We start from the raw sequence: 25,615 nt of genomic DNA on the forward strand, positions 1-25,615 counted from the left end.
ACAAACTTGGCAACAAAGCCATCAATTCTGTCATCCAAATACAACATACAACATAAAAAGAAGCGGTCCCAACACAGACCCCTGTAAAACACCACTAGTCACTGGCAGCCAGTCAGAAAAGGTCACTTTATTCCCACTCTTTGCCTCCTGCCAGTCAGCCAATCTTCTGCCCATGCTAGCATCTTTTCTATATATACCATGGGCTCTTATTAAGCAGTCTCGCATGTGCTGCCGTGTCAAAGGTCTTCTGAAAATGAAAGTACACGACATCTTAGTCAATCCTGCTTGTTATTTCCTTACAGAGTCCCAACGGATTTGTCAGGCAAGATTTTCCCTTAAGGAAACTGTGCTGATGACTGCCTATTTTATCATGTGCCTCCAAGTACCCCAAACCCTCATCATTAACAATTGACTCCAACTTCTTCCCAACCACTGAGGTCAGACTAACGAGCCGATAATTTCCTTCTTGAAGAATGGAGTGACATTTGCAGTTTACAAATGATTCTTGAAAGAGCATTACTCTTCAGCTACCTCTTTCAGAACTCTGTTATGCAGCCAGTCTGGTTCAGGTGACTTTCAGCTTCCTAAACACATTCTCCCAAGTAATAGCAACTGCATTTACTTTTGCCCTTTGACACTCTCAAACTGCCAGCATACTGCCTATGTCGTCTACAGTGAAGACAGATACAAAATACTTATTTAGTTTGTCTGCCATTTCCTTGTCCCCCATTACTAACATTATTTTCCAGCGGTCCATTATCTACTCTCACTTCTTTTACTCTATATATCTGAAAACATTTTTGGTATCCTCTTTGATATTATTGAGTAGTTATTTTCTTCATATTTCATCTTTTCCTTCTAGCTTTTTTTTTAGTTGGCTTCTGTTCATTGTTAAAAGCGTCTCAGTCCCCTACCTTCCCATTAATTTTTGCTCTATTATATGCCCTCTCTTTAGCTTTTATGTTGGCTTTGGCTTCCCTTGTCAGCTATGGCTGTGTCATCCTGCCTTTAGGATATTTCCTCTTCTTTGGGAATTATCTATCCTGTGCCTTCCGAATTGCTCCCAGAACCTCCAGCCATTGCTGCTCTGCCATCATCCCAGCTGGTGTCCCCTTCCCGTCAACATTGGCCAGTTCCCCTCATGCCTCTGTGATTCCCTTTACTCCACTGCATCGGATTTTAGCTTTTCCCTCTCAAACTGTGGGGTGAATTCTATCATGTTATGATCACTGGCTCCTAAAGGTTCCTTTTTCTTAAGCTCCCTAATCCAATCACACAGCACCCAATCCAGAATAGCTGATCCCCTACTGAGTTCAATCACAAGCTGCTGTAAATAGCTGTCTTGTTACAAATTCACTCTCTTGGGATCCGAAATCAGCACCAACCTGATTTTCCCCAATCTGCCTGTATAATTGAATTTCCCCATGACTATCATAATATTGTCCTTTTGACTTGCACTTTCTGTCTCCTGTTGTAATCTAAATCCCTCATCCTAGCTACTGGTCAGAGATCTGTGTATAACTTCCATCAGGGTCTCTTTCCCGTGTGCCTTTCAGTCAACAAACTGCAGCTTCCAGTTCTTCGAGGAAGTAACAAGCAGGGTGGACAAGGAGAGGCAGTGGATGTCATTTACTTGGATTTTCAGAAGGTGTTTGATAAAGGTGCAACACATGAAGCTAGTTAACAAGATAAAATCCAGTGGTGTGACAGGAAAGATACTGGCATGGATAGAGGATTGACTGACAGGTAGGAGGCAGCGAGTGGGAATAAAAAGGGCCTTTTCTGGTCAGCTGCCAGTGACTAGTGGTGTTCCTCAGTGGTCAGTATTGGGACCGCTACGTTTCACATTGCTTGTCAATGATTTGGATAATGGAATTAATGGTTTTGTGGCAAAGTTTGCAGATGATACAAAGATAGGTGGAGGGGTAGGTACTGTTTTTAATCTGTTTTTCTAACCTCCATCTTTGCCCACTTTCCCATCGCCACCTCCCAGTCGGTCTGCTACCTGAATGACTGCGATACAAATTTTTCCCAGTTTCTTGGGGTTGCCAATGGTTCCTCCTGCCTCGGGTTAACCACATAACCGATTCCTTCTACAGACGCGGCAGAGAGTCCTCATCTCGGCCTTCTCGCGGGCAACGAGGGACCCGTTCGCCCCCTCCCGTGCCGCCGGAGTACTGGGCTTCGCAGCCACGCACAATTACTACTCGATCTCCGACTGCGCCTGCAAGATCCTGGTGGTGCTGAGCCCCCTGACGGCAGACCCCGACAAGAACGTCCGTGATCAGGTCGCAGTCAGGACCCTTGTCCTTGTCCTGGGGGGGTGGGGTGGGGTGAGAATGGTTGGGGGTTGAGAAGAAGTTTGGTGGGGGGGGGGAAGGTGGTTCTTATTGTAGCGTTGTGGTTATCCTGACCCTAATGCAGCTTGGGGCATCAGAGTTCAAAGTCCAATCTAAAGAATTTCTCGTCCTCCCCGTGAACCGTGTGAGTTTCTTCTGGGCGATACCATTTCCTCCCACATTCATAAGACGTACCGGTTGGTAGTTCAACTGGTCATTGTAAATTGCCCTGTGATTAGTGTAGAGGTTTACAGGCAGCACATCTCGAAGGACCAGAAGGGCCTATTCCACACTCTACATGTAAATAAATAGCCAGCTGATGGTAGACCCCGACAGGAACGTCCATCATCAGGTCAGAGCAAGGACCCTCTCCTGGCGGTGGGGTAGGCAGACCTTCACAGGAACATCTGTGATCAGGTCAGCAAGAGCCCTTTCTTGGGGTGTGGGTGGGTGGGACGGAGACTGCTCAGCGGCTGAGAGGATGGAGGGGATTCTTGCTGAGCCCTTGGACGGTAGACCTCAACAGGAACGTCCCGTGATCAGGTGAGAGCAAGGACCCCTCCTCGGGGTGGGGGAGTTGTGGGGAGGATGCTCAGGCTGCTGGAGGGGAGTGGGGGTGTCAAGAGGAAAGGAGATGATGTGCAGTGTTCTTGGCGATGGTTTGACGCTGGCGAATCTGGATGGGATTCGGTGTGTGGGGGCAGAGTGTAGAACCAGGGACACAGTCAGGGTCGGGGACAGATCGTCATGGACCAGGGTGAGTGACAAGACTCATTCTCTGGACACACGGAGACCTGGGACACTCGGAATTAAAGATAAAGAAGAGTTTGTCCAGTTCTCTGTAGCTCTGTCCTCCTCTTAACCCAGATTTATTATCAAAGTTTGTACATATCACCATACGTTGTCCTCAGATTCATTTTCGTGCAGGCATTTACAGGAAAATAAAGAAATGCAATAGAATTTTCAACAAACTGTGCTTGGGGAGGTGAATAGTCATACACAAATGTAACGAAAGTTATTTTAAAATTTGTTATGGGGGGGCCGCTTTGAGCACCTACGCTCCGATCATCCGAGACCGTTTTCCAAGCGCCTACACTCCATCCATCCGAGATCGTTTCACCGAGCGCCTACGCTCTATCCATCCGAGACCGCTTCACCGAGGGCCCACACCTGCTCCATCCGGGACAGCTTTACTGAGCGCCCGCGTTCTGTCCGCCACTTTTAATTCCACTTCCAGTTCCTATCCAATATGTCCATCCATGGCCTCCCCTACTGTTGCGATGCAGCCGCACTCATGTTGTATTCCATATGGGTAGCCTCCAACCTGATGGCATGAACATTGGATTTTTTTTAAACTTCTGGTAATGCTCTCCCACCCTCTATTCCTCTTCCCCCCTTCGCCTCTTCCCCCCTTCGCCTCTTCCCCCCTTCGCCTCTTCCCCCCTTCGCCTCTTCCCCCCTTCGCCTCTGACCCCCTTCACCTCTGACCCCCTTCGCCTCTGACCCCCTTCGCCTCTGACCCCCCTTCGCCTCTTCCCCTTCGCCTCTTCCCCCTTCGCCTCTGACCCCCTTCGCCTCTGACCCCCTCCCTCCTCTTCCCCCCACTGCCTGTTACCTCCCCTTTCCTTTCCCCCCTGCACTGGCCCCAGTTGTCAACTAGCCCAAGATAAAACTCTCCACTGCACAAAGGAATTGCTTGTTATTATTCCCTTACACTGGTACTGTTCCATGCCTTTGGTACCTGCACTAGCATAAGGATCTCACTTTACCCAGACAAGCATGGTTTTCGCCATTATCCATTATCATGGCTGTAGACGCGGACTCTTCTTAATGCTCAGGATATTGCTATGGACTGGTTTTCCAAACAATCCCACTCCAGATTGACCCTATTTTGTCTTAAGATTTCCATTTTATTTGGCAAGGAGGAATGCCATTTAACTCTTTCCTTACAACGAATTGTATCAAGGGCCCTGAAGTTCATTTCGGTTATTTCTAATTTTTTTTCCCAGGCCTTCAAAGCCATCCGATGTTTCCTGACGAAACTGGAAACGGTTTCGGAGGATCCGTCCAGAGCTGGGGATGTGGGTGAGTGCACTTTGGCATTTTGGACTTGTTCACAAGGATGTGGGCATCACAGTCACAGAAGCTCTCTCAGCCATTGGCGCTGCTCACAGTTACCCACGTTGGCCCACATCCCTCTAAACCAGGGAATCCCAGCCTGGGCTCTACGGACCACTCGGTTAATGGTATTGCTCCATAACATAAGAGAAGTTCGGAACCCCTGCTCTAAGCCTTTCTTTCCTATCCTTGTCGAGAGGACGAGGATATAAAAGCAAGGATGTAGTGTTGGGGCTTCGTAAAGCACCAGTGTGCTGAAACTGGAGAGGGCTCAAACAGTTTCACAATAATGGTTCATGGATTGAACAACTATAAAGAGCATTTCATGGCTCTGGGCCTGTATTCATTAGGACTCAGAAGAACGAGGTGACCTAGTTCAAACCTATTGAACATTGAAAGGCCTCGATAGAGTGGATGTGGAGAGCATGTTTGCTATAGTGGGGGAGTCTAGGACCAGTGGACACAGATACAGTGGATGTGGAGAGGATGTTTCCTATAGTGGAGGAGTCTAGGACCAGAGGACACAGATAGAGTGGATGTGGAGAGGATGTTTCCTATAGTGAGGGAGTCTAGGACCAGAGGGCACAGATAGGATGGATGTGGAGAGGATGTTTCCTATAGTGAGGGAGTCTAGGACCAGAGGACACAGATAGAGTGGATGTGGAGAGGATGCTTCCTATAGTGGAAGAGTAAGACCGGAGGACACAGCCTCAGAGTAGAAGGACGTCCCTTCAGACCAGAGGTGAGGAGGAATTTCTTTAGACAGAGAACATTGAATCTACAGAATTCACTGCCACAGGCAGCTGTGAAAGCCAAGTCTTTATGTGTGTAAGGCAGAGGTTGAAAGATTTTTGATTAGTCAGGACATAAAGCGGTATGGGGGGAAGACAGTAGATTGGGGTTGAGAGGGGAACTGGATCAGCCGTGATGAAATGGCAGAGCCAACTCGATGGCCCAAATGGTCTGATAATGCGGCTAATTCATAAGGTCACCTTAAAATTGTGCCCTCTGGTTTTTAAGTTCTCCTTACCTGGGAAAAAGGCTCTGCACCTCATGATTTTATAACCTTACACCTCAGACTCCTACACCCCAATGAATACAGATCTAACCTGCCCAAACTCTCCCTCTAACTCAGGTCCCCTATTGTGTTCAGTTCTGGTCCATTGATACAAATGTTTTGTGTTCTGCACCAGACAACGTCATGATCATTATATACTGTGTTGTATCATGGGCCATCAAGATCCATTGACCATCATTGTTCTCGGCAAATTTTTCTACCAAACTGGTTTACCATTGACTTCTTCTGGGCAGTGTCTTTACAAGACAGGGTGACCCCAGCCATTATCAATACTCTTCAGAGATTGCCTGGCGTCAGTGGTCACATAACCAGGACTTGTGATCTGCACTGGCTGCTCATACGACGATCCTCCACCTGCTCCCATGGCGTCATGTGTCCCTGGTCGGGGGGCTAAGCAGATGTCACACCTTGCCCTGCAGGCTAGTGGAGGGAAGAAGAGCCTTACACCTCCTTTGGTAGAGACGTACCTCTACCTGGCAACATCCTTGAAGACTTAAACCCATGAGGAATCTCTCCCTATCACCTTAATCCTGTGTCCTCTGGTTCTTGATTCCCCAGCCCTGGGAAATGGAGCTCTGTATGTCACCCCCCCCAGCTTCTGCCACTCCCAGGAGCAAGATTCTGTAGTCACTGGATTGTAGGTGTCACCCCTAACTCCATGAATATGTCTTTGGGGAGCTACACTGCAGCCTCAGGACCCTCTCCAGCTGTGGGAGCCAGGATCCCTTCGCCAAGGGCTCGTTGGTGAGCCTGAGACTGAACACACAGTACCGTCGTGGTTAGGCAGCGCTTTGTGGCGCCCTGACCAGGCTTCATTTTCCTCCACTGTCTGTAAGGAGTTGTTATGTCCTTCCTGTGACTGCATCACTTCAGTTTTCTCCAGATGCTCCATATTCCAAAGGCGTACCGGTTAGTGAGGGAAATCGGCCGGTTTAGTTGGTAGTCGAGTAGCGTGAGCTTGTTAGGCCGGAAGGACCTGGTGATATGCTGTATCTTTAAGTTAAAATTTAAAATGAATTGCTGTGACTGAATTTGCCGAGGATGCGCAAGGCCACTCCTGAACCTGCAGCCTCTCCCACTGCACGTTCCCAAAGCCGTGCCACCCTGTTACACGCGTGTGAACGATTAACTGAGTAGCTGTACGTTTTTGGACTATGGGAAAAACACCCAGAGGAAACCCACACGGTCACAGAGAGAGCACACAACCTCCTTGCAGACATCAGAGGGCCTGAGCTCCCCTCCTGTCCGGGGGCAGGCTGCACGTGGAACCACCGTTTCCTGCTCGCTGTTCAGTCCGCCATCTGAATACAGTAAGTCTCAGGGATTCGCTAACCCTAATCATATTATCTGTCTCTCCCCTCCCCTCCCCCCCCCCCCAACCTCCTCCTTATCCCCACCATCCACCCCACCAAGAAAAGGACACCAGCCCGGCCCCGACAACCCCAGCCGCTGCCCTGGGGGCAGGCTGGGCTGGCTGGGCCGTCTCAGGGGTCTCCACTCTCACATCCAAGTTCATTCGAACGAACCAGGTAGCCGGAGGTCAGTCGGCAGAGGGTCAGCCTGCTGAAGCAGCCTCCAGCACTGAAGGAGGTAGGTGGTGTGTGGTCACTCCTCCAGTTACAGTCGGTGTGTGATTGTGCTGCATCTGATTATTCCATTGTCCGGTTACAGTCGGTGTGTGTGTGTGATTCTCCTGTGTCTGATTGTTCCGTTACAGTCTGTGTGTGTGTGTGTGAGATTTTCAAGTGTCTGTTTACTCTGTTGACCGGTTACCGTCATGGTGCGTGACTTTCCAGGGTAATGGCGGAGATGCTTGGTCTGTCATACACATAACACACTTTGCCCTCTCCTTCAGAGAGGGAAAACTCAATGGTGTTTTTCCCCTGATCAGCCCTGGAACTGGGGTTGTGTGGGGGACGGCAACAACTGCACTCTGGAATCAGGAAAATCGCCTGGTCAAATTCGGCAGTTCAGGGAGCTCCATCAGACCATGAGAGAAAGGAGCAGTTGTCGGCCATTCAGCCCATCGAATCTTCTCTGCTATTTCATCATGGCTGATCTATTTCCCTCTTCACTCCTTTCTCCTGCTTTCTCAGCCCGACTAATCAAGGGCCTAGCAACCAGTGACCTGGCCTCTATAGTCCACACATTCACCACTCTCAGGCTAAAGATATTTCTCCTCATCTCTGTGTTAAATGGACGTCCCTCTATTTTGAGGCTCTGACCTCTGGTCTTCAACTCCTCCACCAAAGGAAACATCCTTTTAATATCCTCTCTATCTAGGCCCTTTAACATTTTATACATTTCAATGAGATCTCTCCCCCCCCCCCACCCCGCCATTCTTCCATATTCCAGCAGGTACGGACCAGGGCTGTCAACTGCTGCTCATATGGTAAGCCTTTCATTCTTGTGACGTTCCTCTGAACCCTCTCCAATGTCAGCATATCCTTTCATCAATATGGGGCCCAAAACTGCTCACAGTTCTCCAAGCGAGGCCTTACCAGTGCTTTATAAAGTATCAACATTACATCCTTGCTGGCCCTCTGGAGCTGAACACTAACATTGCATTTGCCTTCCTCTCCACAGACTGGACCTGCAAACCAACTTTTAGGGAATCCTGCACTAGGATTCCCATATCCCTTTGCACTCTGGTTTCTTTGTATTTTCTCTCCATGTAGAAGATAGTCAGCGCTTTCATTCCTCCTACCAAAGTGCATGACCATGCACTTCCAGCTGCCTCTTTGCTCGTTTTCCTAATCTGTCCAAGTCCATCTGCAGCCCCTTTCTGAAAATGACCTGCCTCTTCACTTATCTTCATGTTGTCTGCAAACTTTGCAACAAAGTTCAGCAGTTCCATCATTCAAATCATTAACAGACAATGTAAAAAGAATCGGTCTCAACACAGAACTCTGTGGAACACCACGAGCAGCCAACCAGAAAAAGCTGGCTTCATTTCCACTCTCTGCCTCCTGCCAATCAGCCTCTGCTTTACCCATGCTAGAATCTTCCCCGTAATACTTTGGGCTCCTGTCTTGTTAAGCAGCCTCACGTGTGACACCTTGTCGAAGGGCTTCTGAAAATCCAAGTACACAAGATTAACGGATCCTCCTTTGACGATCCTGCTTGTTATTTCTTCAAAGAGTTCCAACAGACCTCTCAGGCAGGATTATCTCTCCAGCGTCATTTTCTTGTGGTCCAATATCTACTCTCATCTCTCTTTTACTCTTTATATATCTGAAAAAAACCATTGGTATTATTGGCTAGCTTACCTCCATATTTCATCTTCCACCCCGCCCCATAGATTTTTTTTTTGGTACCTTCCATTGGATTTTTAAAATTTCCCAATCCTTTACCTTCCCACTAATTTTTTGCTCTTTTATGTGCTCTCTCTTTATGTTGGCTTTGACATCCCTCGTCAACCAGAGTGGCGTCATCCTGCCTTTGGAATATTACTTCTTCTTTGGACTGCCTCTACCCTGCACCTTTCCAATTGCCCCGGAAACTCCAACCATTCTTGCTCTGCTGTCATCCCTGCTAATGTCATAGAACATAGCACATAGAAAGCCTACAGCACACTACAGACCCTTTGGCCCACAAAGCTGTGCCGAACGTGTCCTTACCTTAGAATTTACCTAGGGTTACCCATAGCCCTCTGTTTTTCTAAGGTCTATGTACCTATCCAGGAGTCTCTTAATAGAGCCTATCGTATCAGCCTCCACCACCGTTGCCAGCAGCACATTCCACGCACTCACCACTGTGTGTAAAAAAAAAACTTACCCCTGACATCTCCTCTGTAGCTACTTCCAAGCACCTTAAAACTGTCGTCTGAACTTTGGCCAGCTCCTCTCTAATGCCTCTGTAATTTCCTTTACTCCACTGAAATACTGATACATCTGACTTTAGCTTCTCCTTCAAAAAATTCAGGGTGAATTTGATCGCATTATGAGCACTGTTACTCAAGGATTCCATTACCTTAAGGTCCCTAATCAAATCCAGTTCAATACACAACACCCGATACACAATTGCTGATCCACTAGTGTGCTCAAACATAGGCCGTTCCAAAAAGCCATCTCGGAGACATTCCACAAATTCTCCCTTGGAATCCAGCGTCAATTTGGCTTCTCCATCCCTCTGCATATTGAAATCCCCCATAGCTAATGTAACATTGCCCTTTTGAGCAACACACACAAAAAATGCTGGTGAACGCAGCATCTCTAGGAAGAGGTACAGTCGACGTTTCGGGCCGAGACCCTTCGTCAGGACTAACTGAAAGAAGAGCTAGTAAGAGATTTGAAAGTGGGAGGGGGAGGAGGAGATCCGAAATGATAGGAGAAGACAGGAGGGGGAGGGATGGAGCCAAGAGCTGGACAGGTGATTGGCAAAGGGGATATGAGGCTGGAGAAGGGAGAGGATCATGGGACGGGAGGCCGAGGGAGAAAGAAAGTGGGGGGGGGGGAATCCCAGAGGGATGAACAAGGAGTTATAGTGAGAGGGACAGAGGGGGAAAAATGGGGGGAAATAAAAAAAAAGTAAATAAATAAGGGATGGGGTATGAAGGGGAGGTGGGGCATTAACGGAAGTTAGAGAAGTCGATGTTCATGCCATCAGGTTGGAGGCTACCCAGATGGAATATAAGGTGTTGTTCCTCCAACCTGAGTGTGGCTTCATCTTTACAGTAGAGGAGGCCGTGGATAGACATATGGGAATGGGACGTGGAATTAAAATGTGTGGCCACTGGGAGATCCTGCTTTCTCTGGCGGACAGAGCGTTGTGTGTGTTGCTTGAATTTCCAGCAACTGCAGATTTCCTCGTGATTGCCCTTTTGACATGCTTTTTTTATTTCCTGCTGTAATTTCTAGACCATATCCTGCCCACTGTTCGAAGGCTTGTATATAACTCCCATCAGGGTCTTTTTACCCTTGCAGTTCCTTAAATCTATTCACAACAGTTTTACAGCCTCCGCTCCTATGTCCTCTCTATTTAAAGATCTGATTTCATTTTTTACCGGCAGAGCCTCTCCTCCTCCTCTGCCTACCAGCCCGTCCTTTCGATAGATTGTGTATCCCAACTGCAATCGTCTTTCAGCCGAGTCTCAGTGATGCTCACAACGCCATAGCTCCCAATCTCTAACTGCGCCACAAGTTCATCTACCTTATTCCTTATACCGTGTGCACTTTCAGTCCTCCACCCAACACCCTTTCCAATTTTGTCCCCACGTTACACTGCAACTCATCCCACTGACAGCAATTTTGCCCTGTCGTCTGCCTGTCCTTCCTGTCAGTCTCACTGTACAGTACCTCTGCTCTGCTTGTAAACCAACATCCCTATCTTCAGCCCTTTCACTCCTCTTCTTATTCCTCTGATATTACTTTAAATCTTGGGATTGGACACGCAGGAGGCAGGAAACATGTTCCCGATATTGGGGGAGTCCAGAGCCAGAGGCCACAGTTTAAGAATAAGGGGTAGGCCATTTAGAACGGAGCTGAGGAAAAACTTTTTCACCCAGAGAGCTGCGGATCTGTGGAATGCTCTGCCTCAGAAAGCTGTGGAGGCCAATTCTCTGGATGCTTTCAAGAAAGAGTTAGATAGAGCTCTTAAAGATAGTGGAGTGAAGGGATGTGGGGAGAAGGCAGGAATGGGGTACTGGTTGTGGATGATCAGCCATGATCACAGTGAATGGCGGTGCTGGCTGGAAGGGCTGAATGGCCTACTCCTGCACCTATTGTCCATAAATCCGTCAGCAAACCTGCCCACAAGGATACTGGTCCCCCTCGGGATCAGGAGTAGCCTATCCCTTTTGTACAGGTCATATCTTTTGCAGAAGAGATCCCAATGATCCATAAATGTGGAACCCTGCCCCCTGCACCAGTCCCTTAGCCACACATTCATCTGCCAAATCATTCTATTGTTACCCTCACTGGTGCGCGACATCGGCAACCATCCAGAGATCGTTAACCCGGAGGTCCTGTTTTTCAACTCTCTACCTCGCTCTCTACATTCTCTCTGTAGGACCTCCTCTCTTTTCCTTCCTATATCATTGGTACCACTATGTACCAAGACGTCTGTCTGCTCCCCCTCCCCCATAGAACGTCATGGACAAGATTCAAGACCTCCCTAACCTTGACCTTGACACTTAGGAGGCAACATACTATCTGGGTCTCTCTGTTGTGTCCACAGACTCTCCTATCTACTCTACTAACAACCACTACACTTCCTCCTCTGCCCCCTTCCCTTCTCAGCCAGAGCTCCGGAGACCTGGGGATGACCACATCCCTGTCTGAAGCCTCTGTTGGTCAGGGTCGACCATGGATGTTGTGCCTTAGTTGTCTTAATACACAACCAGCCTGGGCAGTACGATATGGGGAGCAGGCTGTTGCCCATACAGCAGGCTGCCCCTCTCCACGCAGCTGATGATCCCCAAGGAACAGCAGGCATTGATACAGTTTGGCACCAGCGGCGTTGTGGAAGTTGCCAGTCAGCATAGAACCCAATGTGGGACAGCCTTAGCGACTCCAGCTCCAGACTTTGCCCGTGGGGTTTAATCCCGAAACTTTGTAGGGTTTTTATGCGAGAGGAGGGATCGGGGGGTAAATGGGTCTGATCTGACGCAGGGCAGCAGAGGTTTGAGATCAAAGTTTTCCTTCTCCTAGATGAGCTGCCAACCGCAGCTAATGAGCCCCATCTGCCCGAAGCAACTCGTTTTGAGGCGCCAGCACCCCTCCTTTGCCCCTTCTCCTGTCAGTAGAAACAGTTCTGGCAGGCTTAGTAGCTAAGCCACACGTGAAGGCCAGGAGCTGGACTTGGTTGTCAGAGGTGCACATTGAGACCATTTCATAGGTGGTGGGAGCTTATAACAGCCTTAAAGAACCAACTACTTCCCTGTAGCTCCTATCTATCTTCTCCCCAGTTTTCCTTTATGAGCCGAAGGTCGAGTTGCAGCTCCAGTTCTTTAACCCATTGGGTCACAGAGTGACACAGCACTGAAACACGGCCTTCAACACAACCAGTCCGTGCCGACCAAGATGCCCATCCAAGCTCATCCCGTTTGCCCCAACAGTTCCTGTCCAAGGGTCCTTGAAATGTTGTCCTTGTACCTGCCTCAACCGAATATTCATTTTTATCAAAACTTGAAATTCTTCTTCTCTGGGTAACCATGAAACCATGAACGAAAAGAAAGCAGGATCATCCACCCTCAAGTCCCACCTCCCTACAAAAGTAAAAACGAACAAAAATGGATCAGACACATCGACCTCCAAATCCCTCCTCCCACACAAAAACCCAGCGAAACGGATCAGACACATCGACCCCCAAATCCCTCCTCCCACACAAAAAAATAAACAAAACTGAACAAACACATCCTCCGGCAGATTGTTCCATATACCATATAACAATTACAGCACGGAGACAGGCCATCTCGGCCCTTCTAGTCTGTGCCGAACTCTTACCCTCATCTAGTCCCACTGACCTGCACTCAGCCCATAACCCTCCATTCCCTTCCTGTCCATATATCCATCCAATTACTTTAAGCGACAACATAGAAAGAGATGGAAGAAAGAAGACTGAGATTCGGAGCACGAGTGTGGAGGAAGCCTTTTTAAAACTTTTCGTTTTTTTTTCATCGGCGTCGAGAGAGGACTGCGCAGGCGTGTGACGTCGTGGAGTGAAACGAGAAAGATTTAAAAGGACTCAAATCCTGATTCGAGTCAGATGCCCTTAAAATTTTTCCCCTCTTCCTTTAAACCTGTGCCCTCTTGATTTAGATTCCTCTACCTAGGGTAGAAAAGTGTGGCCACCCATTTTATCAACACCCCTCAGTTTATACCCTTCTGTAAGGTCACCCATCAATCAACTTCGCTTCAGGGAAAACAGTCCCAGCCTTTCCAGCTTCTTGTAACTCAAACCCGCCTGGAGAATCTGGTCTTCAAAAACACGTCAATTGCCCTCCCCTGCCTGGCTCCACCTGACCCTCGTCCTTCACCCCTCCTCGGTCCACCGGTCATCCCCCCCACCCCGCCCTAGCCTCCTGAGAGCAGAGACTGCAGGCTGACTCCCACAGGGAGGTGTGGGAATGGCAGGTCGGTGTGGGCCAGTAGCGGGGGCAGCAGGCAGAGGGGTTGAATGGGCTGCTTCAGCTCTGAACGCGAGGGTCTGTGTCCTCCCCGCTGGTGACATGTCTGCTTTTTGTTTCGTCAGGAGGTGAATCCAAATCCCCAGGCACTCCAGCTGCACCAGCTCCCAGCAAAGAGGCAGATGACGAGGAGGAGGCGAAGGTGGAAGAGGAGGAGAGGTGGGACGACGAGGACTGGGGCAGCCTGGAGGTGGGTGTCCCGACGTCAGCTTCTGGAGGGTGGGACTGAGGGTTTATTCCCAGTCAGGTGAGCAGGAGGGGCAGCAGATTCACTTTACTCTCCCTTACGTCCTCCCATTCTGGTTCGCCGCAGGAGCCGGGGAAGTCTGAGGCACCCGACGAGAAGGGAGACTGGGCCGGTGCTCCCGAGTGGTCACTGGGTCAGAGCAGCAGGACCAAGGCTGCCGTGGGCACGGTGGGTGCACAGGGAGCTCGGTGGGGAGGGAACACAGGCAGCAAGCAGACTCAGGCATCCTGTCCCTCCTCCCTGCACTTCCCTCCATAATACTCCCCAAGCAGTTCCTCCCTCGCACTATGAAGTTAAGCCCTCTTGTGTTACAGAACTAAGAACGGCGCAGTACAGCACAATCTTGTACCGAAAATTTAACCTCCTTGAGATCGAACTAAACCTTCCCTCACACATAGCCCTCCATAATAACCTTAAATATACCTGCCTGTACTGGCAGTGCGTTCCACACACCCAGCATCCTCTGTGTAAAAAGCTGCCTCTGACATCTCCACCTCACTTTCCTCCAATCACCTTAAAAGTTATGCCCTCATTTTCACACACAACAGACTCTGGAGTTTACAAAGACTGGTGCCAAAAACAAAAAAACATCCAGCGAGTGGCTGTTCTGTGAGCAAAAACATCTTGTTAAATCCACTCGCTGGATGTTTTTTTTGAGCATGTAGATATTAAGAAGGAGGATGTGCTGGAGCCGTTGGAAAGCATCAAGTTGGATAAGTCGCCAGGACCGGATGAGATGTACCCCAGACTACTCTGGGAGGTGAGGGAGGAGATTGCTGAGCCTCTGGCAGTGATTTTTGCATCAGTGGGGATGGGAGAGGTTCTAGAGCATTGGAGGGTTGCGGATGTTGTTCCTTTATTCAAGTGTAAGGGATTTCTTCTTTTACTGTGTAGGCTAATTAAAATGACTGCTTTGTTATGTCGTGCCTTATGAGCCTGATTGAAGTTTTTGAGGATGTGACTAAACACATTGATGAAGGAAGAACAGTAGATGTAGTGTATGCGGATTTCAGCAAGGCATTTGATAAGGTACCCCATGCAAGGCTTATTGAGAAAGTAAGGAGGCATGGGATCCAAGGGGACCTTGCTTCGTGGATCCACAATTGGCTTTCCCACAGAAGGCAAAGAGTGGTTGTAGACGGGTCATATTCTGCATGGAGGTCAGTGACCAGTGGAGTGCCTCAGGGATTTTTTCTGGGACCCCTACTCTTCGTGATTTTTATAACTGACCTGGATGAGGAAGTGGAGGGATGAGTTAGTAAGTTTGCTGATGACACAAAGGTTGGGGGTGTTGTGGATAGTGTGGAGGGCTGTCAGAGATTACAGTGGGATATTGATAGGATGCCAAACTGGGCTGAGATGTGGCAGATGGAGTTCAACCCAGATAAGTGTGAGGTGGTTCATTTTGGTAGGTCAAATATGATGGCAGAATATAGCATTAATGGTAAGACTCTTGGCAGTGTGGAGGATCAGAGGGATCTTGGGGTCCGAGTCCATAGGACGCTCAAAGCAGCTGCGCAGGTTGACTCTGTGGTTAAGAAGGCGTACAGAGTATTGGCCTTCATCAATCGTGGAATTGAATTTAGGAGCCGAGAGGTAATGTTGCAGCTATATAGAACCCCACTTGGAGTACTGTGCTCAGTTCTGGTTGCCTCACTACAGGAAGGATGTGGAAGCCATAGAAAGGGTGCAGAGGAGATTTACAAGGATGTTGCCTGGATTGGGGAGCATGCCTTATGAGAATAGATTGAGTGAACTCGGCCTTTTCTCCTTGGAGCGACGGAGGATGAGAGGTGACCTGATAGAGGTGTATAAGATGATGAGAGGCATTGATCGTGTGGATAGTCAGAGGCTTTTTCCCAGGGCTGAAATGGCTAGCATGAGAGGACGCAGGTTTAATTTACTGGGGAGTAGGTACAGAGGAGATGTCAGGGGTAAGTTTTTTCCTCTGAGAGTGGTGAGTGTGTGGAATGGGCTTGCTGGCAACGGTGGTGGAGGCGGATGTGATAGGGTATTTTAAGAGATTTTTGGATAGCTACATGGAGCTTAGAAAAATAGAGGGCTATAGCTAAGCCTAGTAATTTCTAAGGTAGAGACATGTTTGGCACAACTTTGTGGGCTTGTATTGTGCTGTAGGTTTTCTATGTTTCTGTTTCCACAAGAAATATCATTTCTCATCACCAGTAGCATTAGACCAGCAACTGTACTGATCTTTATCTTGTACCCGGCTGTTTAAAGCAAATTTATTATCAAAGTACATATATGTCACCATATACAACCCCGAGATTAATTTTCGTGCAGGCATTTGCAGTAAATACAAAGAAACACAGTAGAATCAGTGAAAACAAAGCACACACAACAGGACGGGCAAACAACCAAATACGCAAATACAAAAAAAAGACACAAAATAATGATGGGAAATGATTAAAAAAGAAATATCAAGAACGAGATGAAGATTCCTTCAAAGTGACTGCTGTAGTTCAGTGTTGGGGAGGGTAGAGTTGAGTGAAGTGTGTGATAGAAAGGGAGGTCCCTCCTCTCAGTGAGTTACACCTGCAGCCAAGTTGGTTACTGTTAGTTTACCATTTGCAGAGTACCGCTGCAGCTGGGACCGGAGCGACGAATCCCGTTGCCTCTGAGTGGGACGCAGCAGACTGGAACGTGAATGGGGGCTGGACGTCCACGGCCGCAGTACCGCACGGGCACGGCTCTGGAGAAGACAGCTGGAGCACCGAGTGGGGTAACGACACGGCAGCGGGTACCGGCCAGAAGGCCAAGGGTTCCTCCTCGAGCTGGCGGGACACCCGGCCGGCCAGTGAGTATAACTGGGACGGAACAGGCAGTGGGAGAAGGCAGGACAACTTCACCACCATCCCTCAAGCAGCTGCTGCTGGTCAGGTGAATGAAATGTGTAATCTTGATCTTCCCCTCTCCGTCCTCCCCCACTCCCCCTCCCTCTTCAAATTTCTCCTTCAAACCCACTGCCGATCTGCCTCCTGTCCTGAGCTCAGTCTGGCAGGTGGCATGGTTGCATAATGCTTCCCGGTGCCGGCGAGAGGGATTCAATTCCTGCTGCTGTCCAGAAGTATAGAGTTGGTAAATTTTCCTGTGACCGTGTGGGTTTCCTCCCACGTTTCAAAAGCATACAGATTAGGGTTAGTAAGCTGTGGGTGTGCTCTGTTGGCAGTGGAAGTGTGACACTTGCGGGCTGCCACCAGCACATCCTGTAAAGTAGGGAGGTGTGGACTTTACAATCTAAAAATGAGGTCACTGGAAAAGACTTTCAAGCCTATTGTCCATCCTAGTCAGACAGTCGTGGAAGTCTACAGCACAGAAAGAGGTCCTTGCTGTTATTCTGCCTTGTCCCATCGACCTGCAGCTAGACCATAGCCATCCATGTACCTATCCAAACTTCTCTTAAACATTGAAATCAAACCCACTTCCACTGGCAGCTTGTTCCACTCTCACCACCCTCTGAGTGAAGAAGTTATCTCTCATGTTCCCCTTAAACTTTTCAACTTTCACCTTCAGCTGATGATCTCTGGTTGTAATCCCATCCAACCTCAGTGGAAAAAGCCTGTTTGCATTTACCCTATCTATACCCCTCATAATTTTAAATAGCTCCATCAAATCTCCCCTCAGTCTTCTACATTGTAGAGAATAAAGTCCTAACCTATTCAACCTTTCCCTATAACATAGGTCCTCAAGCTCCTTGTAAATTTTCTCTGAACTCTTTCAGTCTTTATTGATGTTTCCTTTCAGGTAGCATTGCACATAATAGAAACATAGAAAACCTACAGCACAATACAGGCACTTCGGCCCACAGAGTTGTGCCGAACATGTCCTTACCTTAGAACTTACTAGGCTTACCCATAGCCTTCTGTTTTACCAAGCTCCGTGTACCTACCAAAAAGTCTCTTAAAAGACCCTATCGTATCTGCCTCCACCACTGTTGCCAGCAGCCCATCCACACACTCACCATTCTCTGAGTAAAGAACTTACCCCTGACATCTCCTCTGTACCTACTTCCAAACACCTTAAACCTGTGTCCTCTTGTGGCAACCATTTCAGCCCTGGGAAAAAGCCTCTGACTATCCACATGATCAATGCCTCTCAACATCTTATACATCTCTATCACGTCACCTCTCATCCTCCGTCGCTCCAAGGAGAAAAGGCCGGGTTCACTCAACCTATTCTCATAAGGTATGCTCCCCAATCCAGGCAACATCCTTGTAAATCTCCTCTGCACCCTTTCTATGGCTTCCACATCCTTCCTGTAGTGAGGCGACCAGAACTGAGCACAGTACTCCAAGTGGGGTCCTATATAGCTGCAACATTACCTCTCAGCTTCTAAATTCAGTTCCACAACTGATGAAGGCCGATGCACCGTACACCTTCTTAACCACAGAATCAACCTACACAGCTGCTTTGAGTATCCTATGAACTCGGACCCCAAGATCCCTCTGATTCTCCACATTGCCAAGAGTCTTACCATTAATACTATATTCTGCCATCATATTTGACCCACCAAAATGAACCACTTCACACTTATCTGGGTTGAGCTCCATCTGCCACTTCTCAGCCCAGTTTTGCATCCTATCAATGTCCCGCTGTAACCTTTGACAGACCTCCACACTATCCACAACACCTTTGCGGTCCTGCTTCTCAACTTCCTTCCTAACTCCCTGTAGTCTTTTTTCAGGACCTCCTCCCTTTTCCTACCTATGTTCAATGGAACAATACCCTAGCAGGGATGACAGTGGAACAGCAATGGCAAGTGTTTCTGGGAATAATGCGGAAGATGCAGGATCAGTTTGTTCCAAAGAGGAACAAAGATCCTAAGGGGAGTAAGGTTCTGTAGCTGAGTTAACCAAATGGACAAAATGAAATAAGGAGGTGAAGCTCGAAGTTACCCACAAACCAAATCCTCCAACACCAGGAGCTTGCTGCTGCATTGCAATTGTGGTCTTTCTGGATAACTTTCTTTGTAACACACTTTGGGCCAACCTAGTTTTTATCGCATCCCTAATTTGTCTTCTCAGAAAGCCGAGGACACTTGGAGCACCGATATTGCTGGCAGCTGGGACACAGAGGGCAACTGGGAGTCGGTTGACTTGGATCAAGGTCAGTTCACTACCTCTCGGGTGCCAGGTCTCCACCCAAAACATCAGAAGTTCCTTTCTCGTGCACAGACACTGTGTTCCTCCAGCGAGTTGTTGTTCTAGATTCCAGTGTCTGACATCTCTTGCGTAACAAGGATCAGAGAGAAACAATACTTGTATTGTCTGAAGTAACAAGTACGTGAATTTGTACACTAACATCCCGTGTGTACACCCGCTAGTTTTCCCTTACTTTTCTGAATAGTAAAAGAATAGAGAAAAGAAAAATAGACAAGTCTCTGCAGGCCAGGAGTTCCTCATAGTTCTGATCCACTCTCCATGTATTTCACGCAGGGTCACTCACCCTTGTATCTGCGATGGTTATTCTCTGAAGTTATCACTGCCAGCACACCCAAAGCGTCAACTTTTGTATTCATTCCTTAGCAGTTCAAATGTTGCATTTCAATATTATTGGCTATGCACTAAATGACTGACCTTCAACACCTTTTTATTGGCTCTGGTCTAAGCCAGCATCCATTTATTGCCCCCTTTTGCAAATGACAACTGATAATTTATGGCTCTTTGTTCTCAATCACTCAGTGCAACAACTCGTATTTATCTGCCATTCTCTGCTCATATCTATACCGTGCTGTAATCTTTGCCAGTCTTCTACACTATCCACAACTCCACCAATCTTGGTATCATCTGCAAAGATGCTAACACACCAATCTACATTTTCATCCAGGCCATTTATTTACATCACAAACAGCAGAGGTCCCAGTACAGATCCCTGAGAAACTCCACTAATTACAGACCTCCAGCTTGAATGTCCTTTGACCATACCCTTTGTCTTCTATGTGCAAGCCAGTTCTGAATCCAGTCAGTTGGCCGAGGACCCTTTGCATCCTAATCTTCTGTATTAGGCTCCCATGAGGGACCTTGTCAGATGCCTTACTAAACTCAAGCTGGTAAGACACGACTTGCCCTGCACAAAGCTATGCTGGTCCTCCCGAATTAGGCCATGGGCTTCCAAATGTTCATATATCCTATCCCTAAGAATTTTCTGCAGCAATTTCCCTACAACTGACATGAGACTCACCGGTCTATAGTTTCCAAGATTTTTCCTTGTTCCCTCCTTTAAAAGAGGTACAACATTAGCCACTCATCAGTCCTCCAGGACCTCACCTGTGCCTAGGAAGTACACGGAAGAAGGCCTCCCTCAATAACGTGGGGTAAATCCCTGGGAACTTATCCACCTTAATAATCATTTGGAGACCCAACACAACCTCCTCCTTGACCTCTAAAAGCCGTAACATTTTGATACAGTCAGCACTGATCTCCTGGTCCTCCATATCTTTTTCCTTGGTAAATATAGAAGCAAAGTGCTCATTCAGTACCTCACTCACATTCTGTGCATCCAGGCAAGTGTCCCCCCACCCCCTTTACCCAGGAGTGGTCCTAACCTCTCCCAGTTATCCTCTTGCTCGAAATGTATGTGTAGAATGCCTTGGGATTCACCTTAATCCTTTGCCAAGGACTTTTCATGGCTCCTCCTGCCTTTCCTAATTCCCTTCTTGGGTTCGTTTCTGGTTTCTTTATGATCGTCATGTTGTGTTTGTTCATAACCTCTGAGGATTTACTTGCTTTTACTTTGTTTTCTTGACTAAATTCATCACCTCTCTGGACGTCCAAAGTTCTCATATATTCCAATCCCTGTCCTGTTCTTCTAAAAGGAACATGCATTTTCTCTCTTCTGTGCAATTGAGCTTTAAACACTCCCCATATGTCTGATGTGGACTTGCCAGAGAAAAGGTGTTCATAATTAACACTACTTCGTTCCTACCTAATGCCCTCATAATTTGCCTTCTCCAATTTAAAACTCTCCCGCAATGACAGTACCGATCACCTATCCAGAAAGTTGAGGAGTTGTGATCACTGTTCCCTAACTGGTCATCCGGCAGGCGTATTACCCAGCACCAGGTCCCGTACAGCCCCTCCTCTCATTTGAGCAACATTCCTGGATACACTTCTGCGGCATCTATCCTTGAAGGTCGCAGTTTATATTAGTGAAGTTGAAATCCACCATAAAACTGTATTTTATTTTTACACCTCTCCTTAAATCTGTTGACTTATCCGTTCCAGTGGCATCAATGAGATTGCACTCTACTTATTCCACCCAAATGGACTATGTCTGAACCCTCCATTATGTCTCTCCTGAGAGCAGCTGTGAAATTATCCATGATTAGTAAGTGCATCTCTCCCCCCACCAACTCCCTTTTCCAAAACTTAGAAAACCTGGCATGGTAATCACCTATTTTTGCCCCCTCCCAACCAATTTTTGTAATAGCTACATTTGTAGTCCTACATAGAACCACAGAAACTACAGCACAGAAACAGGCCTTTTGGCCCTTCTTGGCTGTGCCAAACCATTTTCTGCCTACTCCCACCTACCTGCACACGGACCATATCCCTCCATACACCTCCCATCCATGTATCTGTCCAATTTATTCTTAAATGTTAAAAAAGAACCCGCATTTACCACCTCGTCTGGCAGCTCATTCCATACTCCCACCACTCTCTGTGTGAAGAAGCCCCCCCCCAATGTTCCCTTTAAACTTTTCCCCCCTCACCCTTAACCCATGTCCTCTGGTTTTTTTTTCCCCTTGCCTCAGTGGAAAAAGCCTGCTTACATTCACTCTATCAATACCCATCATAATTTTATATACCTCTATCAAATCTCCCCTCATTCTTATACACTCCAGGGAATAAAGTCCTAACCTATTCAACCTTTCTCTGTAACTCAGTTTCTCAAGTCCCGGCAACATCCTTGTAAACCTTCTCTGCACTCTTTCAACCTTATTAATATCCTTCCTGTAATTTGGTGACCAAAACTGAACACAATACTCCAGATTCGGCCTCACCAATGCCTTATACAACCTCATCGTAACATTCCAGCTCTTATACTCAATACTTTGATTAATAAAGGCCAATGTACCAAAAGCTCTCTTTACGACCCTATCTACCTGTGATGCCACTTTTAGGGAATTTTGTATCTGTATTCCCAGATCTCTCTGTTCCACTGCACTCCTCAGTGCCTTACCATTAACCCTGTATGTTCTGCGTTGGTTTGTCCTTCCAACGTGCATACCTCACACTTGTCTGTATTAAACTCCATCTGCCATTTTTCCAGCTGGTCTAAGTCCCTCTGCAGGCTCTGAAAACCTTCCTCACTGTCTGCTACACCTCCAATCTTTGTATCATCAGCAAATTGGCTGATCCAATTTACCACATTATCATCCAGATCATTGATATAGATGACAAAGAACAATGGACCCAGCACTGATCCCTGTGGCACACCACTAGTCACAGGCTTCCACTCGGAGAAGCAATTCTCTACTACCACTCTTTGGCTTCTTCCATTAAGCCAATGTCTAATCCAATTTACCACCCCTCCATGTATACCTAGCGACTGAATTTTCCTAACTAACCTCCCATGTGGGACCTTGTCAAAGGCCTTACTGAAGTCCATGTAGACAATATCCACTGCTTTCCCTTCATCCACTTTCCTGGTAATCTCCTCGAAAAACTCCAATAGATTGGTCAAACATGACCTACCACGCATAAAGCCATATTGACTCTCCCATATAAGTCCCTGTCTATCCAAATGCTTGTAGATTCTGTCTCTTAGTACTCCCTCCAATAACTTACCTACTACCGATGTTAAATTTACCGGCCTATAATTTCCCGGATTACTTTTCAATACTTTTTTAAACAACGGAACAACATGAGCCACTCTCCAATCCTCCGGCACCTCACCTGTAGACAACAACATTTTTAATATTTCTGCCAGGGCCCCTGCAATTTCAACACTAGTCTCCTTCAAGGTCCGAGGGAACACCCTGTCAGGTCCCGGGGATTTATCCACTTTAATTTTCCTCACGACAGCAAGCACCTCCTCCTTTTCGATCTGTACTGTTTCCATGATCTCACTACTTGGTTCCCTTAATTCCATAGACTTCATGCCAGTTCCCTTAGTAAATAGATGCAAAAACCCTATTTAAGATCTCCCCCATTTCCTTTGGTTCTGCACATAGCTGACCACTCTGATCTATGCTTTGGGAAGTTCATTACCTTTACCCATAATATACCTAGCATTAAAATATACAGACTTCAAACTATCTGTTATTTAGATTTTCATGACATCTATCTTCTGGTCCAAACCTTCCCTGACTAACATGGTGCTCTTGTTCCCATCTCTCTGCAAAACTAGTTTAAACCCTCCTGACCAGCATTAGTCCAACTCCACCCTCTTGACCCCAGCAGTCAAACAATATTATCCTGAATTCCCACATCATTCCCTGACTTCTCTATTGAAAAAAATAGAGTACTACTTGGTCTCAAGTTGTCGTCATCCCATTAGGTCTGAATGCCAGAGAGTGAGGGTAGCATCATCAGGTAAACGTGCAGACTGCTTGAATGGAGTACACAGATCACCCTAGGAAGTTGAGTGGAGGGAGTCAAATGGAATCTAATCCAGCTGAATGTGTAGTAATGCATGTAACCTTAATGTAGCTGATCTCTACCTCACCCCAAGCTGTGGTGGTTGTGGGTTCCAGATTGAGATCAATTGGAGTGTTATGTGGTACAATGGTGAGTTGCCAGGACACTAGGAATTAAGGTAACTGACATTTGGCTCTGGCCTTCCCCATCCAGGATTAAGTAAATCTGATCTCGCCAGGAAGAAGCGGGAGGAGAGGAAGAAGGAAATTGAAGCAAAGCGAGCAGAACGGAAGGCTGCCAAAGGACCACTGAAACTTGGTGCCCGAAAAGTTGACTGAGTTAATGGTGCAGGGCACTATGAGGGTGTAATTTTTGAAATATTGTCTGGTGTATGCAGTAAGAGGAAGGCTGCAGACACTACTGTGATGATGCCTGGTATGACCTAACCAACCAGTACATAGCAGAGCTGCTGTCTTCACAAGTGCATGAGTTGACTATTGGACCACAACCTTAAATAAGATTGTGTCTTGCTGTAATTTTGATTTTGATTTATGCAGTAAAAGGAGTTAAAAAATGTTTTTTGTAATTATTGCAATACCTGTGCACAAATAGCTGTGAAAAGCATTCTGATGCAGTTTGCCAATTATCCAGCATCAGGAAATAAACACTCAAGGATGGTGCAGGCTTTCTTTATTGATTTTACAGCAAAATTTACAGTAGTTAAAGTACACAAGTACAAGACACTTTAACAGAAGACTTCAACCCTAACCCAGTTACATCAAGTGCCTTCTTCCCAGGACTGGACTCTTCTACTGAACCCAATTACAAATATTACTTACAAATCCCACCACACTCAATGTACTGAGGACTTCAGAACATCTCAAATTATTACTAAAGCAGCAAATCAGTGAGGATTAGTGAAACAATTGTGCTCCATAGGGATTGATTTGGAATTGCAAGCAAATGCCACAGGGATTTGAACCCCGTCCTGGAAACCAGGAGTGCCAACCACCAGCATCTTTTGCTTTTTTTTGTGTATGCTGGAGCACGATAAAGGCAAAAGCAAAACCTGAGAAAACAATTATTTGTTCTCCCAGTAAAAGAAAACCTGATTTGCTGCTTGAATTTTGAATCCTGTAGCGATCCAGGGAGATGGTCGAATTCCTGCAGCCTCCGTTCCATTTGCAAACTCTGACCTTGCAACCCAATGCTACTCACTAGACTGAAATGCAACAAACCACCACACTAAACACAACACAAATAGAAAAGAACCATTCCAGCAGTCATTACAGAATACTAAGTACTGATCATTAGATATTAAATCTCAACATTAATTACTCACTTCATAACTACAAATGGCAAAAATACTGTACATTTGACAGCTTACGGACACTACTTGTTCATCTGGAGACCTTCAGGAATCTGAAAAACTAAAGAGAGGCTATTTTCCCCACCCTAGAAACCCTAGTGAATTTCATAAATACGTTTAAAGACTGGACCTGTTTAAAGGTTGTCCACAGTGTTCACTTCCACGGCAAGGGCTGGAAACCTGAAAAAACTAAGAAAAAGACTGTTCCCCACCCTAAACACATCAAATGAAATGGTGCAATAAGAATGAAGATCAGAACCTGGTCAGCAAGTCCAGTGTACGGATATCCATCTAAGCAAGCACAGCAGGAGATCTGAAAGAACTAAAGAAAACAAAGTCTGTTTCCCCACCCCAAACCCTTTAAAATGATTCAATATAAACAAAAATGAAGTGGAGCACCTGTTTGCCAGTCCGGAGTATGGTTACGTTCCATGGCTTAGCAGCAAAGACCTGAAAGAACTAAAAATAAGAAGGTTCCCCACCCAAGCCCAATTGAAATGGATTTGAATAAATAATGAAATTCAGCACCTGCTTAGTCCAGTGTACGAATGTATTCCATCTAATCAAGCAGTGTAGACTGGAGCCCTGAAAGAACTAACAACAAACTTCCCCACCCTAAACCCCTTTAAAATGAATATTAATGAAAAAGAGCACCTGTTACACAAATCCAGGGCATGGCTGTTCCATCTACCTAACACGACATGGAGACCTGAAAAATACTAAGAAGGTGACTGATC

At 46.9% G+C, this 25,615-nt stretch overlaps 1 protein-coding gene across 3 annotated transcripts in view; it reads left to right on the forward strand.

Annotated features, from left to right (window-relative positions):
• scyl1 (SCY1-like, kinase-like 1) overlaps positions 1–24,184 on the forward strand; it is a 77,076-nt gene extending 52,892 nt beyond the window's left edge. For 2 of the 3 annotated variants that reach the window (XM_072246036.1, XM_072246038.1), the window contains exons 11-18: positions 2,100–2,288; positions 4,349–4,424; positions 6,949–7,125; positions 13,729–13,853; positions 13,977–14,078; positions 16,503–16,808; positions 18,953–19,034; positions 23,723–24,184. In XM_072246036.1, coding sequence (XP_072102137.1) covers positions 2,100–2,288; positions 4,349–4,424; positions 6,949–7,125; positions 13,729–13,853; positions 13,977–14,078; positions 16,503–16,808; positions 18,953–19,034; positions 23,723–23,847 — 1,182 coding nt within the window. In that variant the 3' untranslated portion in view covers positions 23,848–24,184. The remainder of the gene's footprint in view (positions 1–2,099; positions 2,289–4,348; positions 4,425–6,948; positions 7,126–13,728; positions 13,854–13,976; positions 14,079–16,502; positions 16,809–18,952; positions 19,035–23,722) is intronic. The other variant, XM_072246037.1, reaches the window with a different exon arrangement.
• Positions 24,185–25,615: the final 1,431 nt, after the last annotated feature.

The sequence above is a fragment of the Mobula birostris genome, chromosome 28 (genome assembly GCF_030028105.1).
Source record: "Mobula birostris isolate sMobBir1 chromosome 28, sMobBir1.hap1, whole genome shotgun sequence".
Classification (NCBI taxonomy): Eukaryota; Metazoa; Chordata; class Chondrichthyes; order Myliobatiformes; family Myliobatidae; genus Mobula; species Mobula birostris.